The sequence below is a fragment of the Salvelinus fontinalis genome, chromosome 28, assembly GCF_029448725.1.
Source record: "Salvelinus fontinalis isolate EN_2023a chromosome 28, ASM2944872v1, whole genome shotgun sequence".
Classification (NCBI taxonomy): domain Eukaryota; kingdom Metazoa; phylum Chordata; class Actinopteri; order Salmoniformes; family Salmonidae; genus Salvelinus; species Salvelinus fontinalis.
Window position 1 is genome coordinate 36719282 of NC_074692.1, and position 24766 is coordinate 36744047.

Genomic DNA, 24766 nt, shown 5'->3' on the forward strand with positions numbered 1-24766 from the left:
CAGGTTCATCTCTCTGTAGGTGGTAACTTTGTTATGGAAGGTTTGGGAATCGCTTCCTTTTAGGTGGTTGTAGAATTTAACAGCTCTTTTCTGGATTTTGATAATTAGCGGGTATCGGCCTAATTCTGCTCTGCATGCATTATTTGGTGTTTTACGTTGTACACAGACGATATTTTTGCAAAATTCTGCATGCAGAGTCTCAATTTGGTGTTTGTCCCATTTTGTGAATTCTTGGTTGGTGAGTGGACCCCAGACCTCACAACCATAAAGGGCAATGGGTTCTATGACTGATTCAAGTATTTTTATCCAGATCCTAATTGGTATGTCGAATTTTATGTTCATTTTGATGGCGTAGAAGGCCCTTCTTGCCTTGTCTCTCAGATTGTTCACAGCTTTGTGGAAGTTACCTGTGGCGCTGATGTTTAGGCCAAGGTATGTATTGTTTTTTGTGTGCTGTAGGTGGACGGTGTCAAGATGTAATTTGTATTTGTGGTCCTGGCAACTGGACCTTTTTTGGAACACCATCATTTTTCGTCTTACTGAGATTTACTGTCAGGGCCCAGGTCTAACAGAATCTGTGCAGAATATCTAAGTGCTGCTGTAGGCCCTCCTTGGTTGGGGACAGAAGCACCAGATCATCAGCAAACAGCAGACATTTGACTTCAGATTCTAGTAGGGTGAGGCCGGCTGCTGCAGACTGTTCTAGTGCCCTCGCCAATTCGTTGACATATGTGTTGAAGAGGGTGGTGCTCAAGCTGCATCCCTGTTTCACCCCATGGCCCTGTGGAAAGAAATGTATGTTTTTTGCCAATTTTAACCGCACATTTGTTGTTTGTGTACATGGATTTTATAATGTTGTAAGTTTTTACACAACTTTTCATCAATTTGTATAGCAGACCTTCATGCCAAATTGAGTCAAAAGCTTTTTTGAAATCAACAAAGTATGAGAATACTTTGCCTTTGTTCTAGTTTGTTCGTGAATTAGTGTGTTTAGGGTGAAAACGTGGTCTGTCGTATGGTAATTTGGTAAAAAAAACGATTTGACATTTGCTCAGTACATTGTTTTCACTGAGGAAATGTTCGAGTCTGCTGTTAATGATAATGCAGAGGATTTTCCCAAGGTTGCTGTTGACGCATATCCCACGGAAGTTATTGGGGTCAAATTTGTCTCCACTTTTGTGGATTGGGGTGATCAGTCCTTGGTTCCAAATATTGGGGAAGATGCCAGAGCTAAGGATGATGTTAAAGAGTTTAAGAGCTGATTCTAAGATGTGTAATTGATCATGTATATATTTTTTCTGTTTGTTCTTTGTTCTTTGTTATAGAGCTAAAGGGATTGGAGAAGTGGTTTATTCACACATCTCCATTTTGGATAGATAACTCCGTGTTGTTGTTTGTTTAGTGTGTTCTAATTTTCCCAGAAGTGGTTAGATTGTATGGATTCTTCAATTACATTGATCTGATTTCTGAAGTGCTGTTCCTTCTTTTTCCGTAGTGTATTTCTGTATTGTTTTAGTGATTCACCATAGTGAAGGTGTGCTGTAGGTTTTCTGGGTCTCTATGTTTTTGTTTGGATATGTTTCTCAATTTCTTTCTTAGGTTTTTGCATTCTTCATCAAACCATTTGTCATTGTTGTTAACTTTCTTAGGTTGTCTGCTTGAATTTTTTTGATTTGATAGGGAAGCTTTAGGTTAAATATACTGTTTTGGTTTTCTACTGCCAAGTTTACACCTTCACTATTACAGTGGAACATTTTGTCCAGGAAGTTGTCTAAAAGGGATTGAATTTGTTGTTGCCTAATTGTTTTTTGGTAGGTTTCTACACTACTTTTCTTCCATCTATAGTGTTTTTTAATTTTATGCAGTTCCTTTGGCTTTGATGCCTCATGATTGAGTATGTCTCCGTTCAAGTAGACTGTGATTTTGCTGTGATCTGATAGGGGAATCAGTGGGATGACTGTGAACGCTCTGAGAGACTCTGGGTTGAGGTCAGTGATAAAGTAGTCTACAGTACTACTGCCAAGGGATGAGCTGTAGTTGTACCTACCGTAAGAGTCTCCTCAAAGCCTACCATTGACTATGCACATACCCAGCGTGTGACAGAATTGCAGGAGTTGTGACCTGTTTTTGTTGGTTGTTTTGTCATAGTTGTATCTAGGGGGGCATATGGGGGGTTGAATGTTGTCACCTCCAGATAGGTGTTTGTCCCCTTGTTCCCCTGTGTGCTGAGGGTGACATTCACCACAGACTAGGACTATGCCCCCAGGCCTGGAAATGGTTGATCTCCACCTCTAGGATGGAGAAGCTGTCATCGTTAAAGTATGGGGATTCTATTGGGGGGATATAGGTAGCACACATGAGGAGATCATTTCCTTATTAATTTCTAGCCAGATGTAAAATGTTTCTGTTCTAACTCATTTAATAGAGTGGATTAGTTCTGATCTATAACTAGTTAGCATACCCCTTGAGTCTCTTCCATGTTTCAGACCTGGTAGTTTGGTGGATGGGACTACCAGCTCTCTGTAACCTAGTGGGCAACCAATGGGTCCGTCTCCGCTATACCATGTTTCTTGTAAGATGTCAACGTCTGTATTTCTGATTTCTTTGATGAAGTCTTGGTTCCTGCTCTTTAGGCCAAATGCAGATGACCTCTGACCTTGTATATTCCAGGATGAGATCGTAAATACTTTGTGTTCCATAGTGTCTAGTTTTGTTTTCCTGTGGCTCGGACCATTACGGTAGGTGTGAGCAGAGCATGTTGAGCATAAGCATAAGACTGATCTGGGGGGTCTTATATAGGGTGTGGCTAGGGTTTGTTTGGGGAGGTATCGACTCTCTCTCAATTCAATTTAAATTAAAGGAATTCCTCTCTCTCTCTCTCTCTCTCTCTCTCTCTCTCTCTCTCTCTCTCTCTCTCTCTCTCTCTCTCTCTCTCTCTCTCTCTCTCTCTCTCTCTCTCTCTCTCTCTCTCTCTCTCTCTCTCTCTCTCTCTCTCTCTCTCTGTACACTCCACTCTGTCTGTTTCGCTCTGTCTCTGTTTCTCTCTCTCTCTATCTCACACTCAGGCTTCAGGGAGAATGATGATATGACGTCTCAGGATATTTGACATGTCTGAAGTTATTTGAGTTTGCCGTTTTCAAAGTAAAAAACGTCATCAACAGTTTTATAACTGTAGTTGTATAAGAAGTTGTATTATAAGAGCTTTTTAATGTTTGGACCTACCCATTCAAGAGTTTTTCTTATTTTTTACTGTTTTTACGTTTTTCTACATTGTAGAATGTGGTAACCAAAAAGTGTTAAACAAGTCAAAATATGTTTTATATTTTAGATTCTTCAAAGTAGCCACCCTTTGCCTTGATGACAGCTTTGCACACTCTTGGCATTCTCTCAACCAACTTCACCTGGAATGCTTTTCCAACAGTCTTGAAGGAGTTCCCACAAATGCTAAGCACTTGTTGGCTGTTTATCCTTCACTCTGCGGTCCATCTCATCCCAAACCATCTCAATTGGGTTGAGGTCGGGTGATTGTGGAGGCCAGGTCATCTGATGCAGCACTCCATCACTATCCTTATTGGTCAACTAGCCCTTACACAACCTGGAGGTGTGTTTTGGGTCATTGTCCTGTTAAAAAACAAATGATAGTCCCACTAAGCGCAAATCAGATTGGATGGCGTATCACTGCAGAATGCTGTGGTAGCCATGTTGGTTAAGTGTGCCTTGAATTCTAAATAAATAACTGACAGTGTCACCAGCAAGCACCATCACACCTCCTCCTCCATGCTTCACGGTGGGAACCATAAATGCGGAGATCATCCGTTCACCTACTCTGCGTCTCACAAAGACATGGCGGTTGGAACCAAAACCTCCCATTTGGATTCATCAGACCAAAGGACAGATTTACACTGGTCTAATGTCCATTGGCCCAAGCAAGTCTATTCTTCTTATTGGTGTATTTTAGTTGTGGTTTCTTTGCAGCAATTCGACCATGAAGGCCTGATTCACGCAGTCTCCTCTGAACAGTTGATGTTGAGATGTGTCTTTTACTTGAACTCTGTGTGTATAATTGAAGAATAAAGCTTTATAACTGTAGTTTATAACTGTTTAATTACAGACTAACTGTTTCTCTGTGCGTAAGAGCTTTAGAATTATATATAATATCAGTTTATAACTGTTTAATAAGAGTCATTTTGTATTTCTGTGTGTCTCAGAGTGAAGCAGAAGAAGTCCAAGCCTCAGCACCTGAAGATCAACAGTAGTATGGGGAGCTGTGAGAACCTGCCTACCCAGCGTTCACCCCTACACTCCTCCGACCATCGCTCCCTCCGTTCCTTTTTCTTCCCCACCTTCATGCCCTCCACTCCCCCCGTCTACTCCGACGCAAGTAAGTACCCTTTTTATAACACTAAGACTTACAGTATAGTACTCGTTAGTCTAGGAGTGTTCAATTTGATCTGCAAATGGCCGATGTGGGTGCAGGGAGTAACTCACCTGATTCAACTAATACAATCTTGATTGAAGATTGTCATTGCTTGGCTAGTTGAATCAGGGGTGTTATCTAGTGTGCAGTGGTTTAAAGTACTTAAGTAAAAATACTTGAAAGTACTACTTAAGTCGTTTTTTGGGGTATCTGTACTCCTAACTTGACTATGTATGTTTTTGACAACTTTTACTTTTACTTTAATACATTCCTAAAGAAAATGATATACTTTTTACTCCATACATTTTCCCTGACACCCAAAAGTACTCGTTACATTTTGAATGCTTAGCAGGACAGGAAAATGAACAAATTCACACACTTATCAAAAGAACATCCTTGGTCATCCCTACAGCCCCTGATCTGGCGGACTCACTAAACACATGCTTCGTTTGTAAATGATGTCTGAGTGTTGGAGTGTTTCCCTAGCTATCCGTACAATTAAAATAACAGGAAAATGATGCCTTCTGATTTGCTTAATATAATGAATTTGAAATTATTTATACTTTTACTTTTACTTTTGATACTTAAGAATATATTAGCGATTACATTTACTTTTGATACTTAAGTATATTTCAAACCAAATACTTTTAGAGTTTTACTCAAGTAGTATTTTACTGGGTGACTTTCACTTTGTATTAAGGTATCTTTACTTTTACTCAAGTATGACAATTGGGTACTTTCTCCACCACTACTAGTGTGTTACATGATTGTCCACTGTCTGTCTACAGGTCTTTCTCTAGTCATTTCTTTATGGGAGTACAACGTTTCAGGAGAAGACCCAGATGCAGACAGTGTTGAAGTCACAAGAGTGTATTATTAGAACAGGGGGCAGGCAAAACGACAGGTCAAGGGCAGGCAGAGGTCAGTAATCCAGATCAGAGTCCATAAGGTACAGAACGACAGGCAGTCTCGGGGGCAGGGCAGGCAGAGGTCAATAATCCAGGTTGGTGTGACAAGGTACAGAACGGCAGGCAGGCTCAGTGTCAGGGCAGGCAGAATGGTCAAAACTGGGAAAACTAGAAAACAGGAACTAGAAAGAGACAGGAGCAAGGGAAAAAACGCTGGTAGGCTTGACAAACAAAACAAACTGGCAACAGACAAACAGAGAACACAGGTATAAATACAGTGGGGATAATGGGGAAGATGGGCGACACCTGGAGGGGGGTGGAGACAAGCAAGCACAAAGACAGGTGAAACAGATCAGGGAGTTTAGGGAGTTTAGAGTACTAGCCATACTTAAACACATAACAAGCATAACAATCGGTCCTGAACGAGAGAGCGAGACGGGGACGATGTGAGGAGACTGAGAATGACGGAAGGAGGCAGGGACAGGGATGTCAGGGAATGAAATATGGCCTTCGATAGGGGATCTGAATGGGTCTAGACTCTAATAGTCCTTAATTCATTGTTTGGGGTTTTAGGCTGGGTTTCTGTATAGCACTTTGTGACATCGGCTGATGTAAAAAAGGCTTTATAAATACATTTGATTGATTGATTGATTGTCAGGTATTACCATGAACGTCTGGATTCACTTGTGGACTCAAGATGGTATACGAGAAGCAGCAGGAAGTACACAGACTCCTACATAGGCTATACATACACAAAACAAAGATAATGCATTATGGTTATCGCTCAAGATGAGGCGTCTACTTCAATTAATCTCCTGCAACATAAAATGGGATGAATGACGTGTATGTTTGTGTGTTTTTGTAGGGAGTGAAAGAGGGAGAGAAAAGGGGAAGAGAGAGAGAGTCAGACAAACAGAGAGAGAGTTTAGGATAGAGAGAGAAAGAATGAGAGAGCAGGAGAGAGAGAGTCAGACAGACGGACAGAGAGAGAGAGTTTAGGATAGAGAGAGAAAGAACGAGAGAGCAGGAGAGAGAGAGAGTCAGACAGATGGACAGACAGAGTTTAGGATAGAGAGATAGAATGAGAGAGCAGGAGAGAGAGTCAGACAGACGGATAGAGAGAGAGAGAGTTTAGGATAGAGAGAGAAAGAACGAGAGAGCAGGAGAGAGAGAGAGAGAGAGAGTCAGACAGACGGACAGAGAGAGAGAGTTTAGGATAGAGAGAGAAAGAACGAGAGAGCAGGAGAGAGAGAGAGAGAGTCAGACAGACAGATAGACAGAGTTTAGGATAGAGAGAGATAGAATGAGAGAGCAGGAGAGAGAGAGAGAGAGTCAGACAGACGGATAGACAGAGTTTAGGATAGAGAGAGAAAGAACGAGAGAGCAGGAGAGAGAGAGAGAGAGAGAGTCAGACAGACGGATAGACAGTTTAGGATAGAGAGAGATAGAACGGAGAGCGCAGGAGAGAGAGAGAGTCAGACAGACGGATAGACAGAGAGTTTTGGATAGCGAGAGAAAGAACGTGACAGTGATGATAATTCTCCCTGCTGCATGATGGAATATGATAAACTTCTTGTGAAGTCATGTTTAATACGACACCAGTTGCTCAAAGTCAAGTGCTCCTGGTAATCCAATATCTCCCTCAGTAATTACTGTCTTTGTCACGTAAGTACAAATAAGTATAATTACTGTCTCTTGTTCTTTATGTCAGCGTTAGGGGCTCGAGCCTCTAGATATTCAGGACTATTAACTAAGTGTGTTTAATTCCAGTGTTTGAGGACCACTGATGGTTCAGCTTTTTCTTGCCGTCGGTGACTGACTAGACTACTGATGTGTCTATTCTCTGTCCAGTGAGACTAATTGACCAAGTGATTACCAGGGATAAGATAGAATGAAAGAGGTTGACTTTAACCACAGATCTAGAATCAAATAACCTTACCTACAGTTCTACCAGTAACCATTAGTCATTTGGACAAAATATCTGACCCAGAACCAGAGGTTAAGGTCAAAGTCCACCCACTAGAACAACCGACATGGCCTGGCCCTCCACCCACTCCAGAACAACCAACATGGCCTGGCCCTCCACCCACTCCAGAACAACCGACATGGCCTGGCCCTCCACCCACTCCAGAACAACCAACATGGCCTGGCTCTCCACCCACTCCAGAACAACCGACATGGCCTGGCCCTCCACCCACTAGAACAACCGACATGGCCTGGCCCTCCACCCACTCCAGAACAACCGACATGGCCTGGCCCTCCACCCACTCCAGAACAACCGACATGGCCTGGCCCTCCACCCACTAGAAAACCGACATGGCCCTCCACCCACTAGAACAACCAACATGGCCTGGCCCTCCACCCACTCCAGAACAACCGACATGGCCTGGCCCTCCACCCACTAGAACAACCGACATGGCCCTCCACCCACTAGAACAACCGACATGGCCTGGCCCTCCACCCACTAGAACAACCGACATGGTCTGGCCCTCCACCCACTAGAACAACCAACATGGCCCTCCAGCCACTAGAACAACCGACATGGCCTGGCCCTCCACCCACTAGAACAACCGACATGGCCTGGCCCTCCACCCACTAGAACAACCGACATGGCCCTCCACCCACTCCAGAACAACCAACATGGCCTGGCCCTCCACCCACCAGAACAATCAACATGGCCTGGCCCTCCACCCACTAGAACAACCGACATGACCTGGCCCTCCACCCACTAGAACAACCGACATGGCCTGGCCCTCCACCCACTAGAACAACCGACATGGTCTGGCCCTCCACCCACTCCAGAACAACCAACATGGCCTGGCCCTCCACCCACTAGAACAACCGACATGGCCTGGCCCTCCACCCACTAGAACAACCTACATGGTCTGGCCCTCCACCCACTAGAACAACCGACATGGCCTGACCCTCCACCCACCAGATCAACCAACATGGCCTGGCCCTCCACCCACTAGAACAACCGACATGGCCTGGCCCTCCACCCACTCCAGAACAACCAACATGTTTTGGCCCTCCACCCACTCCAGAACAACCAACATGTTTTGGCCCTCCACCCACTCCAGAACAACCAACATGTCTTGGCCCTCCACCCACCAGAACAACCAACATGCCCTGGCCCTCCACCCACTTCAGAACAACCAACATGTCTTGGCCCTCCACCCACTCCAGAACAACCAACATGGCCTGGCCCTCCACCCACTAGAACAACCGACATGGCCTGGCCCTCCACCCACTAGAACAACCGACATGGTCTGGCCCTCCACCCACTCCAGAACAACCAACATGGCCTGGCCCTCCACCCACTAGAACAACCGACATGGCCTGGCCCTCCACCCACTAGAACAACCTACATGGTCTGGCCCTCCACCCACTAGAACAACCGACATGGCCTGACCCTCCACCCACCAGATCAACCAACATGGCCTGGCCCTCCACCCACTAGAACAACCGACATGGCCTGGCCCTCCACCCACTCCAGAACAACCAACATGTTTTGGCCCTCCACCCACTCCAGAACAACCAACATGTTTTGGCCCTCCACCCACTCCAGAACAACCAACATGTCTTGGCCCTCCACCCACCAGAACAACCAACATGCCCTGGCCCTCCACCCACTTCAGAACAACCAACATGTCTTGGCCCTCCACCCACTCCAGAACAACCAACATGGCTAGGCCCTCAAGCACTACAATATAGAGGACTATCCCGGGTACAGGCAGTGAGAAACCTCCAGTCTGGCTCATTATCTTACTGTGGCTCAGACAAAGACATTAGAGATGAAGACAATTGCCTATCTAAGGCAGTTATTCATAGTAAGTGGCGGCATCCCTAATGCTTTTATCTGTCTGCTTAGCCTCCCCCTGGGGTCCCAGTGCGGCTCATAGCAGCACAGAGCCACGGAGCAGGCCTGGCGGGTGTCGTCAGTCTGTTAATGGTTCTGCTTGGGGTCCGGAAGGAAAGATAGATATCCAGAATGCTGCCGCAGTTTTATTGAGCACGCTGTGCCGTAAAGTATCTGCTTGGGATCTGCTCAGCACAGCTCATCAAAGCCCCTTCTGGGACTACAAGAACCAAGCTACTGGCTCTGATATCTGTATCAAAGAGTAAAGACCCCATGAGGGTAGCTGGCCAATAGGCCTGATCAGATTGAGTCAGAACGGAGGCTGAATTGATGCTGTCCTTGCCTTTATTCATAATACAAAATTAAACAAATAATGATGTTATATATCACATCGTTTTACAGTGGCAGTTGAAATCGGTTGCATATCATACGGTTTTGCACTGCATCGGAATGTAATAGATTTCAGTATTCTTAAACATTTTGCCTTGATACAAAAATTAGAACCATGTTTCAGGGCGGCTGTATTTTGTGTCTCGTCATGAAGCTTAGAGATTTGAGGTTTGTTTTAGTTTGCCTGATTGAAGTGGTGCCTGCAGGGAGATAGGTTTTGTGTGTCCAGTTGGAAGGCTGCCCCTAGCACACCAACACCTGCTAGGCCTAGAGAGCCTGCTGCCAGGTAATCACAGACACCACCAGGTTAATTTCACCCTAAAGAGCCTGCTGACAGGTAAACACAGACACCTCAAGGCACATTTTAACACTGCTACCAGAAGAACACAGACACCACCAGGCTCATTTTAACACTGCTGCCAGAAGAACACAGACACCACCAGGCTCATTTTAACACTGCTGCCAGAAGAACACAGACACCACCAGGCTCATTTTAACACTGCTGCCAGCTAAACACAGACACCACCAGGCTCATTTTACCACTGCCAGTTAAACACAGACACCAGCAGGCTCATTTCACCACTGCTGCCAGCTAAACACAGACACCACCAGGCTCATTTTACCACTGCCAGTTAAACACAGACACCAGCAGGCTCATTTCACCACTGCTGCCAGCTAAACACAGACACCACCTGGCTCATTTTACCACTGCTGCCAGGTAAATACAGACAGTATGGCCTAGTCAAAGCCCAGACCTCAATCCATTTGAGAATCTGTGGTATGACTTAAAGATTGCTGTATACCAGCAGAACCCATCCAACTTGAAGGAGCTGGAGCAGTTTTACCTTGAAGAATGGGCAGAAATCCCTATGGATAGATGTGCCAAGCTTATAGAGACATACCCCAAGAGACTTGCAACTGTAATTGCTGCAAAAGGTGGCTCTACAAAGTATTGACTTTGGGGGGTGAATAGTTATGCACGCTCAAGTTTTCATTTTTTTTGGTCTTATTTCTTGTTAGTTTCACAATAAAAAATATTTTGCATCTTCAAAGTGGTAGGCAAGCCACTGTAAACACAGACATCACATAGCTCATTTTACTGCTGCCAGCTAAACACAGACACCACCAGGCTCATTTTATCACTGCCAGCTAAACACAGACACCACCAAGCTCATTTTACCACTGCTTCCAGGTAAACACCACCAGACAAATGTTACCACTGCTGTCTGGTAAACACAGACACCACCAGGCTCTTTTTACCGCTGTTGCCAAGTAAACACAGACACCACCAGGCTCTTTTTACCGCTGCTGCCAAGTAAACACATACACCACCAGGCTCATTTTACCACCGCTACCAGCTAAACACAGACACCACCAAGCTCATTTTACCACCTCTGCCAGCTAAACACAGACACCACCAGGCTCATTTTACCACTGCTGCCAGGTAAACACAGACACCACAGCCTCATTGTACCACTGCTGCCAGGTAAACACAGACACCACAGCCTCATTGTACCACTGCTGCCAGGTAAACACACCAGGCTCATTTTACCACCACTTCCAGCTAAACACAGACACCACCAGGCTCATTTTTTCCACCGCTTCCAGCTAAACACAGACACCACCAGGATAATTTTACCACCTCTGCCAGGTAAACAAAACACTGCCTTTATAATAGGACAGACATTCACTGCCTGAGGTAGTTCTGGTCCCAGATCTGATGGTGTTGTTTTATGTCATTTGGTAGACATACTCTATTCCAGAGCAATTACAGTTTAGTGACTTGCTCAAGGGCACATTGACAGATGTCTCACCTTGTCGGCTCAGGGATTCAAACCAGCGACCTTTCGGTTACTGGCCCAACGCTTTTAACCACTAGGCTACCTGCCATATGAGTTGGGAAGACAGCACAAACAGATATGGGACCAGATCTGAGGGGCTTTGGCCCATTTGTAGAAGATAATATGTATTTTCTAACGTGTTGTTTTTAATGACCATCACCATGATGTGTACAACAGGAATTCTAGGGCACTTGGTGATAGGTGAGAAGAGGGAGGGGTGTTCTCCTCGTCAAAGATGACATCAAAACAATATTCTGTAGAAAGGTCATACCCACGCGTTGAATGGTTGTCATGGAAACAGTGCTGGCAACAAGGCTCTTTGTCTCGAGTCGAACGGAGGAGTTTGTTTCACACCGTGGAAATTACAGTTACATTTCACCACCGCTCTTTGCCAACTTCTGCTACTTAGAATACACATGGGGTAGTTTTATTAAAGAAAAATAGATTCATATCATTATTCAAACTTGTTATTGTGTTTCATATCATTCAGCCCTGTCTTTTGACTCTTTTTCCATTTCAGTTGGTTTCCACACATAAAGATGCCATAGCCTGCTGTAGGTGCCTGTGATCAGAAAGGCAGACATGTTTTTTCTACTTTATGGTGTAATATCCTCCATGTCTATGTATCCACTCTCTCTCCCTGTTGTTTGGCTGTTTGTCATCTCATTAGATTATGACATGAGTGGGGAGGGGGGTGGGGGGGTGGAGGGGTAAGGAGGCTGTGAGTCTATCCAAATTAAAGAGAAAGAATGGGGGACACTGTTGTCTGGCGCCTTTGGGATACTCTGACATCCGTCTGTGTGAGTGTGTGTGTGTCTGTGTGTCTGTGTGCGTGTGTGTGCGTGTGCACGTGTTTGTTGGCTTGAGTGGCACACATGTGCAAAGACTCATCAAGTCAGGCCCAGAGATGTCAACACCATGCGATGTTGCGTTTACAAGGTTGTTAGTGTAAATAGACTAAACAATAAGCAGATGATGTCACTTCCCATTCTCTATCAGATTATCAGGCTGACTGAGTGTAATTTAGCGACGTATTGGACTGTGAACCAGAGACACAGAGTTACAGGCTCCTGGAGGGGGAGGTGTAGGGATGGTGTGTTTGTGTGTGCAACAGGAACTAGGAAATGCAGTGTTTCTGAACCTACGTTAATCAGTCCTATCATTAATCATTGATATCCACTTCAGTGGCCTGCTGTCACACAGTAAACCCTTAATTCATCAGGTTATTACTGGGTTACTGGTACAAGTTCAGATTGTTTTTATACTGTTATTATTCTATACATTCAGTATCATAGCATTATTTAAATATTCCCCATGTCATGTTAATGGGGCTCCAACATGGCTGTTATGGAATGTTGTAGTGTCATGTTAATGAGGCTCCAACATGGCTGCTATAGAATGTTGTAGTGTCATGTTAATGAGGCTCCAACATGGCTGCTATAGAATGTTGTAGTGTCATGTTAATGAGGCTCCAACATGGCTGCTATAGAATGTTGTAGTGTCATGTTAATGGGGCTCCAACATGGCTGTTATATAATGTTGTAGTGTCATGTTAATGGGGCTCCAACATGACTGTTATAGAATGTTGTAGTGTCATGTTAATGGGGCTCCAACATGGCTGCTATAGAATGTTGTAGTGTCATGTTAATGAGCTCCAACATGGCTGCTATAGAATGTTGTAGTGTCATGTTAATGAGCTCCAACATGGCTGCTATAGAATGTTGTAGTGTCATGTTAATGAGCTCCAACATGGCTGCTATAGAATGTTGTAGTGTCATATTAATGGGGCTCCAACATGGCTGCTTTAGAATATTGTAGTGTCATGTTAATGAGCTCCAACATGGCTGCTATAGAATGTTGTAGTGTCATATTAATGGGGCTCCAACATGGCTGCTATAGAATGTTGTAGTGTCATGTTAATGAGCTCCAACATGGCTGCTATAGAATGTTGTAGTGTCATATTAATGGGGCTCCAACATGGCTGCTATAGAATATTGTAGTGTCATGTTAATGAGCTCCAACATGGCTGCTATAGAATGTTGTAGTGTCATGTTAATGAGCTCCAACATGGCTGTTATAGAATGTTGTAGTGTCATGTTAATGAGCTCCAACATGGCTGCTATAGAATGTTGTAGTGTCATTTTAATGGGTCTCCAACATGGCTGCTATAGAATGTTGTAGTGTCATGTTAATGAGGCTCCAACATGGCTGTTATAGAATGCTGTAGTGTCATGTTAATGAGCTCCAACATGGCTGCTATAGAATGTTGTAGTGTCATGTTAATGAGGCTCCAACATGGCTGCTATAGAATGTTGTAGTGTCATGTTAATGAGGCTCGAACATGGCTGCTATAGATTTTTGTAGTGTCATGTTAATGAGGCTCCAACATGGCTGCTATAGAATGTTGTAGTGTCATGTTAATGGAGCTCCAACATGGCTGCTATAGATTTTTGTAGTGTCATGTTAATGAGGCTCCAACATGGCTGCTATAGAATGTTGTAGTGTCATGTTAATGAGGCTCCAACATGGCTGTTATAGAATGCTGTAGTGTCATGTTAATGAGCTCCAACATGGCTGCTATAGAATGTTGTAGTGTCATGTTAATGAGGCTCCAACATGGCTGCTATAGAATGTTGTAGTGTCATGTTAATGAGGCTCCAACATGGCTGCTATAGATTTTTGTAGTGTCATGTTAATGAGGCTCCAACATGGCTGCTATAGAATGTTGTAGTGTCATGTTAATGAGGCTCCAACATGGCTGCTATAGAATGTTGTAGTGTCATGTTAATGAGGCTCCAACATGGCTGCTATAGAATGTTGTAGTGTCATGTTAATGAGCTCCAACATGGCTGCTATAGATTTTTGTAGTGTCATGTACATGCATCATAATGCTCATTCTAGACATTCACTTTTGTAGTATTTTTTTTAATAGCCTTCGTTATTTTAATGGGGATCTGACATGATCCAGCTCTCTAAACACATGGCTCTGCTAACGATAGGTCAGGTTAGGGTCATGTTATTGAACGTGAAACAGAATAGAGAATAGATTTGCACAGAACATTTTCTCTCACACACACACACGCACACGCGCACGCGCACGCGCACGCGCACGCGCACACGCACACGCACACGCACACACACACACACACACACACACACACACACACACACACACACACACACACACACACACACTGGTCTGGGCTTTTTTCTCAATCTCACACTTTGCTGATGCTGAATTTCTGAGCAGTATACTGTAGTAATGGTGAATATCTGAGCAGTATACTGTAGTAATGGTGAATATCTGAGCAGTATACTGTAGTAATGGTGAATATCTGAGCAGTATACTGTAGTAATGGTGAATATCTGAGCAGTATACTGTAGTAATGGTGAATATCTGAGCAGTATACTGTAGTAACGGTGAATATCTGAGCAGTATACTGTAGTAACGCTGAATATCTCAGCAGTATACTGTAGTAATGGTGAATATCTGAGCAGTATACTGTAGTAATGGTGAATATCTGAGCAGTATACTGTAGTAATGATGAATATCTGAGCAGTATACTGTAGTAATGGTGAATATCTGAGCAGTATGCTGTAGTAATAGTGAATATCTGAGCAGTATACTGTAGTAATGATGAATATCTGAGCAGTATACTGTAGTAATGGTGAATATCTGAGCAGTATACTGTAGTAACGCTGAATATCTGAGCAGTATACTGTAGTAATGGTGAATATCTGAGCAGTATACTGTAGTAATGGTGAATATCTGAGCAGTATACTGTAGTAATGGTGAATATCTGAGCAGTATACTGTAGTAATGGTGAATATCTGAGCAGTATACTGTAGTAATGGTGAATATCTGAGCAGTATACTGTAGTAATGGTGAATATCTGAGCAGTATACTGTAGTAACGGTGAATATCTGAGCAGTATACTGTAGTAACGCTGAATATCTCAGCAGTATACTGTAGTAATGGTGAATATCTGAGCAGTATACTGTAGTAATGGTGAATATTTGAGCAGTATACTGTAGTAATGATGAATATCTGAGCAGTATACTGTAGTAATGGTGAATATCTGAGCAGTATGCTGTAGTAATGGTGAATATCTGAGCAGTATACTGTAGTAATGATGAATATCTGAGCAGTATACTGTAGTAATGGTGAATATCTGAGCAGTATACTGTAGTAACACTGAATATCTGAGCAGTATACTGTAGTAATGGTGAATATCTCAGCAGTATACTGTAGTAATGGTGAATATCTGAGCAGTATACTGTAGTAATGGTGAATATCTGAGCAGTATACTGTAGTAATGATGAATATCTCAGCAGTATACTGTAGTAATGGTGAATATCTCAGCAGTATACTGTAGTAACGCTGAATATCTGAGCAGTATACTGTAGTAATGCTTAATATCTGAGCAGTATACTGTAGTAATGGTGAATATCTCAGCAGTATACTGTAGTAACGCTGAATATCTCCACAGTATACTGTAGTAATGCTTAATATCTCAGCAGTATACTGTAGTAATGGTGAATATCTGAGCAGTATACTGTAGTAATGGTGAATATCTCAGCAGTATACTGTAGTAACGCTGAATATCTCAGCAGTATACTGTAGTAATGCTTAATATCTGAGCAGTATACTGTAGTAATGCTGAATATCTGAGCAGTATACTGTAGTAATGGTGAATATCTGAGCAGTATACTGTAGTAATGCTGAATATCTGAGCAGTATACTGTAGTAATGGTGAATATCTGAGCAGTATACTGTACTAACGGTGGTGTCAGAAGAATGTTCTTTGGAGCCATGTTCCTATATCTGTCATGTATCGTACACCTTGAGGCTTAAGTTGTTTGTAATCGTGAATGTAACTGAGAAGTCTGACAACATTTGTTTATTCATTTACTGTGTGGTCGTAAAGATCCAGAAGTGAATCATTTTATCTCATGATTCTGACGATGATCAGACTTTTGTCACTTTTTGAATGTCAGAAATTGTTAGTCAAAATAGGTTATTATAATTGATTGTAGTAAAGACCAAAGCGAGATCAGACCAGTTTTTACTCATCTATTAATACAGCGAAATGTCATGCATTCCACAAATCGGTGTTTGCTTTAGCCCAGTCACAATCAGTGTACTGTGGTATTCAGCAGGGAACTATTCAATGCAAGGGCGTGTGTTGATATCTAGTCCTACCCTCCACCGTCCAAACACATTAAGACACAAGTTTTAGGCTACAAAGCTGCATGTTTGACTGAATCAATCAAGCCCTACGTTTGGTCCAATATCTAATCATCGTTACATTCTTATCCATCCCTCTTTATATCTCTCCTCCTCCAGACACTCTCTCAGTGCCTCGCTGGTCCCCACAGATCCCCCAGAGAGACCTGGGAAACTCCATAATACACAGGTACCCTGTGTGTGTGTGTGTGTGTGTGTGTGTGTGTGTGTGTGTGTGTGTGTGTGTGTGTGTGTGTGTGTGTGTGTGTGTGTGTGTGTGTGTGTGTGTGTGTGTGTGTGTGTGTGTGTGTGTGTGGTGGTTTGAGTGTTCAGGAATTAAGGTGTGTGCCTGCCTGCACATGTGTGTAGTGTGTCTTAATGTGTCTGTTTCTCCACACCTGACGAACAGAATGTCAGACCAATTATAGGGGGCAGAAGTCATCTTCGTGCTCATTCCACATTTGAACCCCTGATGACTCCCAAATGCTACGGATTTCCAAGTTGAGCAATACACCACCGCTATTGGCCACGAGAACCTGCCTACGTACCGACTTTTCTCTACTTCTTTGTCTGTCACTCTGTCTCTCTCTCTCTCTCTCTCTCTGTCTCTCTCTCCTCCCTCCCTCCCTCTCTCCCTCCCTCCCTCTCTTATTCTCTCTCTCTTATTCTCCCTCCCTCCCTCCCTCCCTCCCTCCCTCCCTCCCTCCCTCCCTCTTCTTCTCTCTCTCAGCCACAGAAGTACGTGGGAGTTTGCCCACTGTTGAAGGTCACTGAGGAGGAAAGAGAGTGGTTGTGTACACATGTCTTAATGCCTCATCAGCCAGAGACAAGCACATTTATATACAATACCAGTCAAAAGTTTGGACACCTACTCATTCAAGGGTTTTTCTTTATTCTTACTATTTTCTACATTGTAGAATAATAGTGAATACATCAAAACTATGAAATAACACATATGAAATCATGTGGTAAGCAAATAAACCCCCCTTTTCCTTGGCTACTTTGGCTATAGCACCATCTCGCTGGGAATGGAAAAGAGATATCTGTGAAAACATATCTCACCTTTAATGCCAGTCTAACTTTGGTAGCATAGGTATGGCCTGCTAAAACTACTACTTGAACCATGGTGTCAGCCTCTATCAGTCATATTCCATTACCCCAGCCAGCCTGCTGCTTGAACCCAGGTGTCAGCCTCTATCAGTCATATTCCATTACCCCAGCCAGCCTGCTACTTGAACCCAGGTGTCAGCCTCTATCAGTCATATTCCATTACCCCAGCCAGCCTGCTGCTTGAACCCAGGTGTCAGCCTCTATCAGTCATATTCCATTACCCCAGCCAGCCTGCTACTTGAACTCAGGTGTCAGCCTCTATCAGTCATATTCCATTACCCCAGCCAGCCTCCTGCTTGAACCCAGGTGTCAGACTCTATCAGTCCTATTCCATTACCCCAGCCAGCCTGCTACTTGAACCTAGGTGTCAGCCTGTATCAGTCATATTCCATTACCCCAGCCAGCCTGCTACTTGAACCCAGGTGTCAGCCTGTATCAGTCATATTCCATTATCCCAGCCAGCCTTCTACTTGAACCCAGGTGTCAGCCTGTTTTAGTCATATTCCATTACCCCAGCCAGCCTTCTACTTGAACCCAGGTGTCAGCCTGTATCAGTCATATTCCATTACCCCAGCCAGCCTGCTGCTTGAACCCAGGTGTCAGCCTGTATCAGTCATATTCCATTACCCCAGCCAGCCTGCTACTTGAACCCAGATGTCAGCCTGTATCAGTCATATTCCATTACCCCAGCCAGCCTGCTACTTGAACCCAGATGTCAGCCTGTATCAGTCATATTCCATTACCCCAGCCAGCCTGCTACTTGAACCCAGGTGTCAGCCTCTATCAGTCATATTCCATTACCCCAGCCAGCCTGCTACTTGAACCCAGATGTCAGCCTGTATCAGTCATATTCCATTACCCCAGCCAGCCTTCTACTTGAACTCAGGTGTCAGCCTGTATCAGTCATATTCCATTACCCCAGCCAGCCTGCTACTTGAACCCAGGTGTCAGATCTATCAGTCAATAAACCCCCTAGCTCTTCCCTGGGCTTCCTGGCACTCAGATACTCCATCGAACCTCGAAGTAGGGAATTGCTCTTTATCGTTCAAGAGAATTAAGACACACTGTAGATTTGCCTGTTTGATAAGTGGCAGCATCTTGAGATCTTGGGCCGTGCCGCGGTTTCTGCCTGGCTCCATCTTCATCTCTGGGAATGATTGCTGTCTTACCGTCTTGATGCAGCAGCATGGTCTCTCCCCATTGGGCACAGACGTCAATTCAACATCTATTCTACGTTGATTTAAGTGGGCTGTCACAACAGTTATTCAAAGAGCACAGCCACAAACTCACCATTGGAGGGGGATAATGAAAGGAGTGCCAGGTGAACCCCAAATTGAATCAAGGTGCATTGGCACGACAATCTTTAGAGGGAGGGGAAGAATAAGCCTAAAGGCGCCCATCTTTCATATGCTAAGGAAAGGTTAACCTGTGAATATGAGGCGTTCTATGACAAAAGCCATTTGTCATCACGTGGGAATAGGAATCATTGTCTGAAAGGTCACAAGCAATCAGTGATGTTCCCTCTGTGCAGTGATGCACACCTGCTGTTTATTATTATTATTGGGGACTCATTTATGCATGGAGAAACAGGTAGAAGAGATGTTTTGTCTATGTGATCTGAACTCTCTTTCTCTCTCTCTCTCTCTCTCTCTCTCTCTCTCTCTCTCTCTCTCTCTCTCTCTTTCTCTCTCTCTCTCTCTCTGTCTCTCTCTGTCTCTCTCTGTCTCTCTCTCTCTGTCTCTCTCTCGCTGTCTCTCTCTCTCTCTCTCTTCTCTCTTGTCATTGCAGGTTTTCCACCAAGTATTGGATGTCTCAGACATGCATAGTATGTGGAAAAGGAATGTTGTTTGGACTCAAATGTAAAAACTGCAAGTAGGTCCTTCTTCCCAAAATGATCTTGGTTCATGAAAAGCATGTCTACACCATGACAAAACATTTTTGCCATTCATCAAATGTTTCTTACAATTTATCCTGGTGTGCTTAGTGAAGTAGAAAACAAATCTACATCAGTCATTATGCTGGTTGGTTATGGGTCATAAGCTCTTTTTTGTCATCCATACATTCTTATTAGAATTCTGTAAAGATCATTTGTCACGGTATACTTTGAAAAGTCTCTGTAAAGGAACTGAACAGCAATTACCATTATCATTTTAAACAGATTACTCAAAGAAATTAACCAATTTCTCAATCGACCGAATGAGACATCTTTGACAGAAGGACAGCTTTTTATTTCCCTAATGACCCAGACTATTAAACATTCAAGACATTTTTATTTGAACTGTTTTGAAAATGAATAGCAGAGATTCGGTGATGTCAGGGGTTATGTCCGAAGTAGCACCCTATTTCCTATATAGTGCTCTACTTTTGATCAGAAGTAGTGCACTATATAGGGAATAGGGTGCTATTTCAGACACGACCCTGGTTTCAGGGTGTATATCATTCTGTTTTTTTCACTAGGCTGAAGTGCCACAACAAATGCACCAAAGAAGCCCCGCCTTGCCATTTGCTGATCATCCAGCGAGGAGGGAGTAACCCCCTCAAAGGTAACAAAGGACTGTATACCAGCAGCTTACTGTAAGGCTGAAGCCTGACTTCATGTACAGGTCACATAACTTCAAGGACCATTTCACCACGGCTATTTCAATTCATACATCATGCCATTTGCCAGCAGCATACCACCCTGCATACCACTACTGGCTTGCTTCTGAAGCTAAGCAGGGTTGGTCCTGTTCAGTCCCTGGATGGGAGACCAGATGCTGCTGGAAGTGGTGTTGGAGGGCCAGTAGGAGGCACTCTTTCCTCTGGTCTAAAAAATATCCCAATGCCCCAGGGCAGTGATTGGGGACACTGCCCTGTGTAGGGTGCCGTCTTTCGGATGGGACGTTAAACGGGTGTCCTGACTCTCTGAGGTCATTAAAGATCCCATGGCACTTATCGTAAGAGTAGGGGTGTTAACCCCAGTGTCCTGGCTAAATTCCCAATCTGGCCCTCAAACCATCATGGTCACCTAATAATCCCCAGTTTACAATTGGCTCATTCATCCCCCTCCTCTCCCCTGTAACTATTCCCCAGGTCGTTGCTGCAAATGAGAACGTGTTCTCAGTCAACTTACCTGGTAAAATAAATAACAATTTAGTAGATGTGTTTATTAAAGCGACTGAAAGCGTTAATGCACCATTTTAATAGCTGTAGACCTTGATACACAGGCCACACAACGTCTTCGTAGTATTCTCAACATAAGCAGTAATACAAACTGCACATGTATCTCAAGTTAGGAGAGATGTACTGTATATAGCCCTACTGTAATTCAGCAGCGCAAAACATATTCATATTAGGAATACTTATTTGGATTGTTATGTAAGTATTACTTTCTTTATAATAATACTCATTCTCTGTTATTGTGCTTTAGTTATAGAAGTATTACTTTAAAATAATACTCATTCTCCGCTATAGTGGTTTTGTTATGGAAGTATTTCTTTAAAATAATACTCATTCTCTGCCATAGTGCTTTAGTTATAGAAGTATTTGTTTAAAAGAATACTCATTCTCTGCTTTATTCTCTGCTATAGTGGTTTTGTTATGGAAGTATTTCTTTAAAATAATACTCATTCTCTGCCATAGTGCTTTAGTTATAGAAGTATTACTTTAAAATAATACTCATTCTCTGCCATAGTGCTTTAGTTATAGAAGTATTACTTTAAAATAATACTCATTCTCTGCTATATTCTCTGCTAAAGTGGTTTTGTTATGGAAGTATTTCTTTAAAATAATACTCATTCTCTGCCATAGTGCTTTAGTTATAAAAGTATTACTTTAAAATAATACTCATTCTCTGCCATTGTGCTTTAGTTATAGAAGTATTACTTTAAAATAATACTCATTATCTGCCATAGTGCTTTAGTTATAGAAGTATTACTTTAAAATAATACTCATTCTCTGCCATAGTGCTTTAGTTATAGAAGTATTACTTTAAAATAATACTCATTCTCTGCCATAGTGCTTTAGTTATGGAAGTATTACTTTAAAATAATACTCATTCTCTGCCATAGTGCTTTAGTTATAGAAGTATTACTTTAAAATAATACTCATTCTCTGCCATAGTGCTTTAGTTATAGAAGTATTACTTTGAAATAATACTCATTCTCTGCCATAGTGCTTTAGTTATGGAAGTATTTCTTTAAAATAATACTCATTCTCTGCCATAGTGCTTTAGTTATAGAAGTATTACTTTAAAATAATACTCATTCTCTGCCATAGTGCTTTAGTTATGGAAGTATTACTTTAAAATAATACTCATTCTCTGCCATAGTGCTTTAGTTATAGAAGTATTACTTTAAAATAATACTCATTCTCTGCCATAGTGCTTTAGTTATAGAAGTATTACTTTAAAATAATACTCATTCTCTGCCATAGTGCTTTAGTTATAGAAGTATTACTTTAAAATAATACTCATTCTCTGCCATAGTGCTTTAGTTATAGAAGTATTACTTTAAAATAATACTCATTCTCTGCCATAGTGCTTTAGTTATGGAAGTATTACTTTAAAATAATACTCATTCTCTGCCATAGTGCTTTAGTTATAGAAGTATTACTTTAAAATAATACTCATTCTCTGCCATAGTGCTTTAGTTATAGAAGTATTACTTTAAAATAATACTCATTCTCTGCCATAGTGCTTTAGTTATAGAAGTATTACTTTAAAATAATACTCATTCTCTGCCATAGTGCTTTAGTTATAGAAGTATTACTTTAAAATAATACTCATTCTCTGCCATAGTGCTTTAGTTATGGAAGTATTACTTTAAAATAATACTCATTCTCTGCCATAGTGCTTTAGTTATGGAAGTATTTCTTTACAAGGTTCTCTGTCATCTGAAGTGGTTTTTTACTGTATGTTCTTTAAACCTCTCTGTTTTTCTCTCAACTGGTGCGACAGATCACCAAGGAAATCAAGGTAAAACAATCAATTTTATCAACCTTTCTTTTTTAAACGACAGAACCTTTCTGAAGTCTCTGCTATTTGAAGTTGGCCAGCTATCTTATGGTGTTCTTAAATGTTCCCTTGTGATAGTAACAAGGGACCATCTTCCATTTAACACATTTAGAAATTTGAGTAGATAAAGACTTTCTCTAATGGACAGCCATATCACATCTGCTCAAAGACCTCACTCGGTGTTCTGTTGTTTACGTCTGATTCTGTCTCTACCAGCTCGTTTGGTTCGGACTGAATCGGTACCATGTGACATCAACAACCCCCTCAGGTACACAGACCTGACCATCAGTCAGACGCTGCCCAAAACCAGCAAAATCAACAAGGTAGGAACCACCGTACACACACACACACACACACACACACACACACACACACACACACACACACACACACACACACACACACACACACACACACACACACACACACACACACACACACACACACACACACACACACACACACACTGCTCTGGGCTCCACATCTGAGGTTTGTCTTATCAAAAGTCCATCTGTTCTTTCTTTCTGTTTGAAATGCTGTGAATCTCAGTCTCTCAGACGGACTAGCAGTACTGGATTAATCTCAGTCTCTCAGACGGACTAGCAGTACTGGATTAATCTCAGTCTCTCAGACGGACTAGCAGTACTGGATTAATCTCAGTCTCTCAGACGGACTAGCAGTACTGGATTAATCTCAGTCTCTCAGACGGACTAGCAGTACTGGATTAATCTCAGTCTCTCAGACGGACTAGCAGTACTGGATTAATCTCAGTCTCTCAGACGGACTAGCAGTACTGGATTAATCTCAGTCTCTCAGACGGACTAGCAGTACTGGATTAATCTCAGTCTCTCAGACGGACAAGCAGTACTGGATTAATCTCAGTCTCTCAGACGGACTAGCAGTACTGGATTAATCTCAGTCTCTCAGACGGACTAGCAGTACTGGATTAATCTCAGTCTCTCAGACGGACTAGCAGTACTGGATTAATCTCAGTCTCTCAGACGGACTAGCAGTACTGGATTAATCTCAGTCTCTCAGACGGACTAGCAGTACTGGATTAATCTCAGTCTCTCAGACGGACTAGCAGTACTGGATTAATCTCAGTCTCTCAGACGGACTAGCAGTACTGGATTAATCTCAGTCTCTCAGACGGACTAGCAGTACTGGATTAATCTCAGTCTCTCAGACGGACTAGCAGTACTGGATTAATCTCAGTCTCTCAGACGGACTAGCAGTACTGGATTAATCTCAGTCTCTCAGACGGACTAGCAGTACTGGATTAATCTCAGTCTCTCAGACGGACTAGCAGTACTGGATTAATCTCAGTCTCTCAGACGGACTAGCAGTACTGGATTAATCTCAGTCTCTCAGACGGACTAGCAGTACTGGATTAATCTCAGTCTCTCAGACGGACTAGCAGTACTGGATTAATCTCAGTCTCTCAGACGGACTAGCAGTACTGGATTAATCTCAGTCTCTCAGACGGACTAGCAGTACTGGATTAATCTCAGTCTCTCAGACGGACTAGCAGTACTGGATTAATCTCAGTCTCTCAGACGGACTAGCAGTACTGGATTAATCTCAGTCTCTCAGACGGACTAGCAGTACTGGATTAATCTCAGTCTCTCAGACGGACTAGCAGTACTGGATTAATCTCAGTCTCTCAGACGGACTAGCAGTACTGGATTAATCTCAGTCTCTCAGACGGACTAGCAGTACTGGATTAATCTCAGTCTCTCAGACGGACTAGCAGTACTGGATTAATCTCAGTCTCTCAGACGGACTAGCAGTACTGGATTAATCTCAGTCTCTCAGACGGACTAGCAGTACTGGATTAATCTCAGTCTCTCAGACGGACTAGCAGTACTGGATTAATCTCAGTCTCTCAGACGGACTAGCAGTACTGGATTAATCTCAGTCTCTCAGACGGACTAGCAGTACTGGATTAATCTCAGTCTCTCAGACGGACTAGCAGTACTGGATTAATCTCAGTCTCTCAGACGGACTAGCAGTACTGGATT

At 42.9% G+C, this 24766-nt stretch overlaps 1 protein-coding gene across 4 annotated transcripts in view; it reads left to right on the top strand.

Moving 5' to 3' along the window:
• LOC129826660 (kinase suppressor of Ras 2-like) overlaps positions 1–24766 on the top strand; it is a 130057-nt gene that overhangs the window by 66681 nt on the left and 38610 nt on the right. For 3 of the 4 annotated variants that reach the window (XM_055887627.1, XM_055887628.1, XM_055887629.1), the window contains exons 6-11: positions 4209–4381; positions 16763–16832; positions 19541–19624; positions 20210–20294; positions 22679–22706; positions 22962–23068. In XM_055887627.1, coding sequence (XP_055743602.1) covers positions 4209–4381; positions 16763–16832; positions 19541–19624; positions 20210–20294; positions 22679–22706; positions 22962–23068 — 547 coding nt within the window. Of the gene's footprint in view, positions 1–4208; positions 4382–16762; positions 16833–19540; positions 19625–20209; positions 20296–22678; positions 22707–22961; positions 23069–24766 lie in introns of all 4 variants that reach the window. The other variant, XM_055887630.1, reaches the window with a different exon arrangement.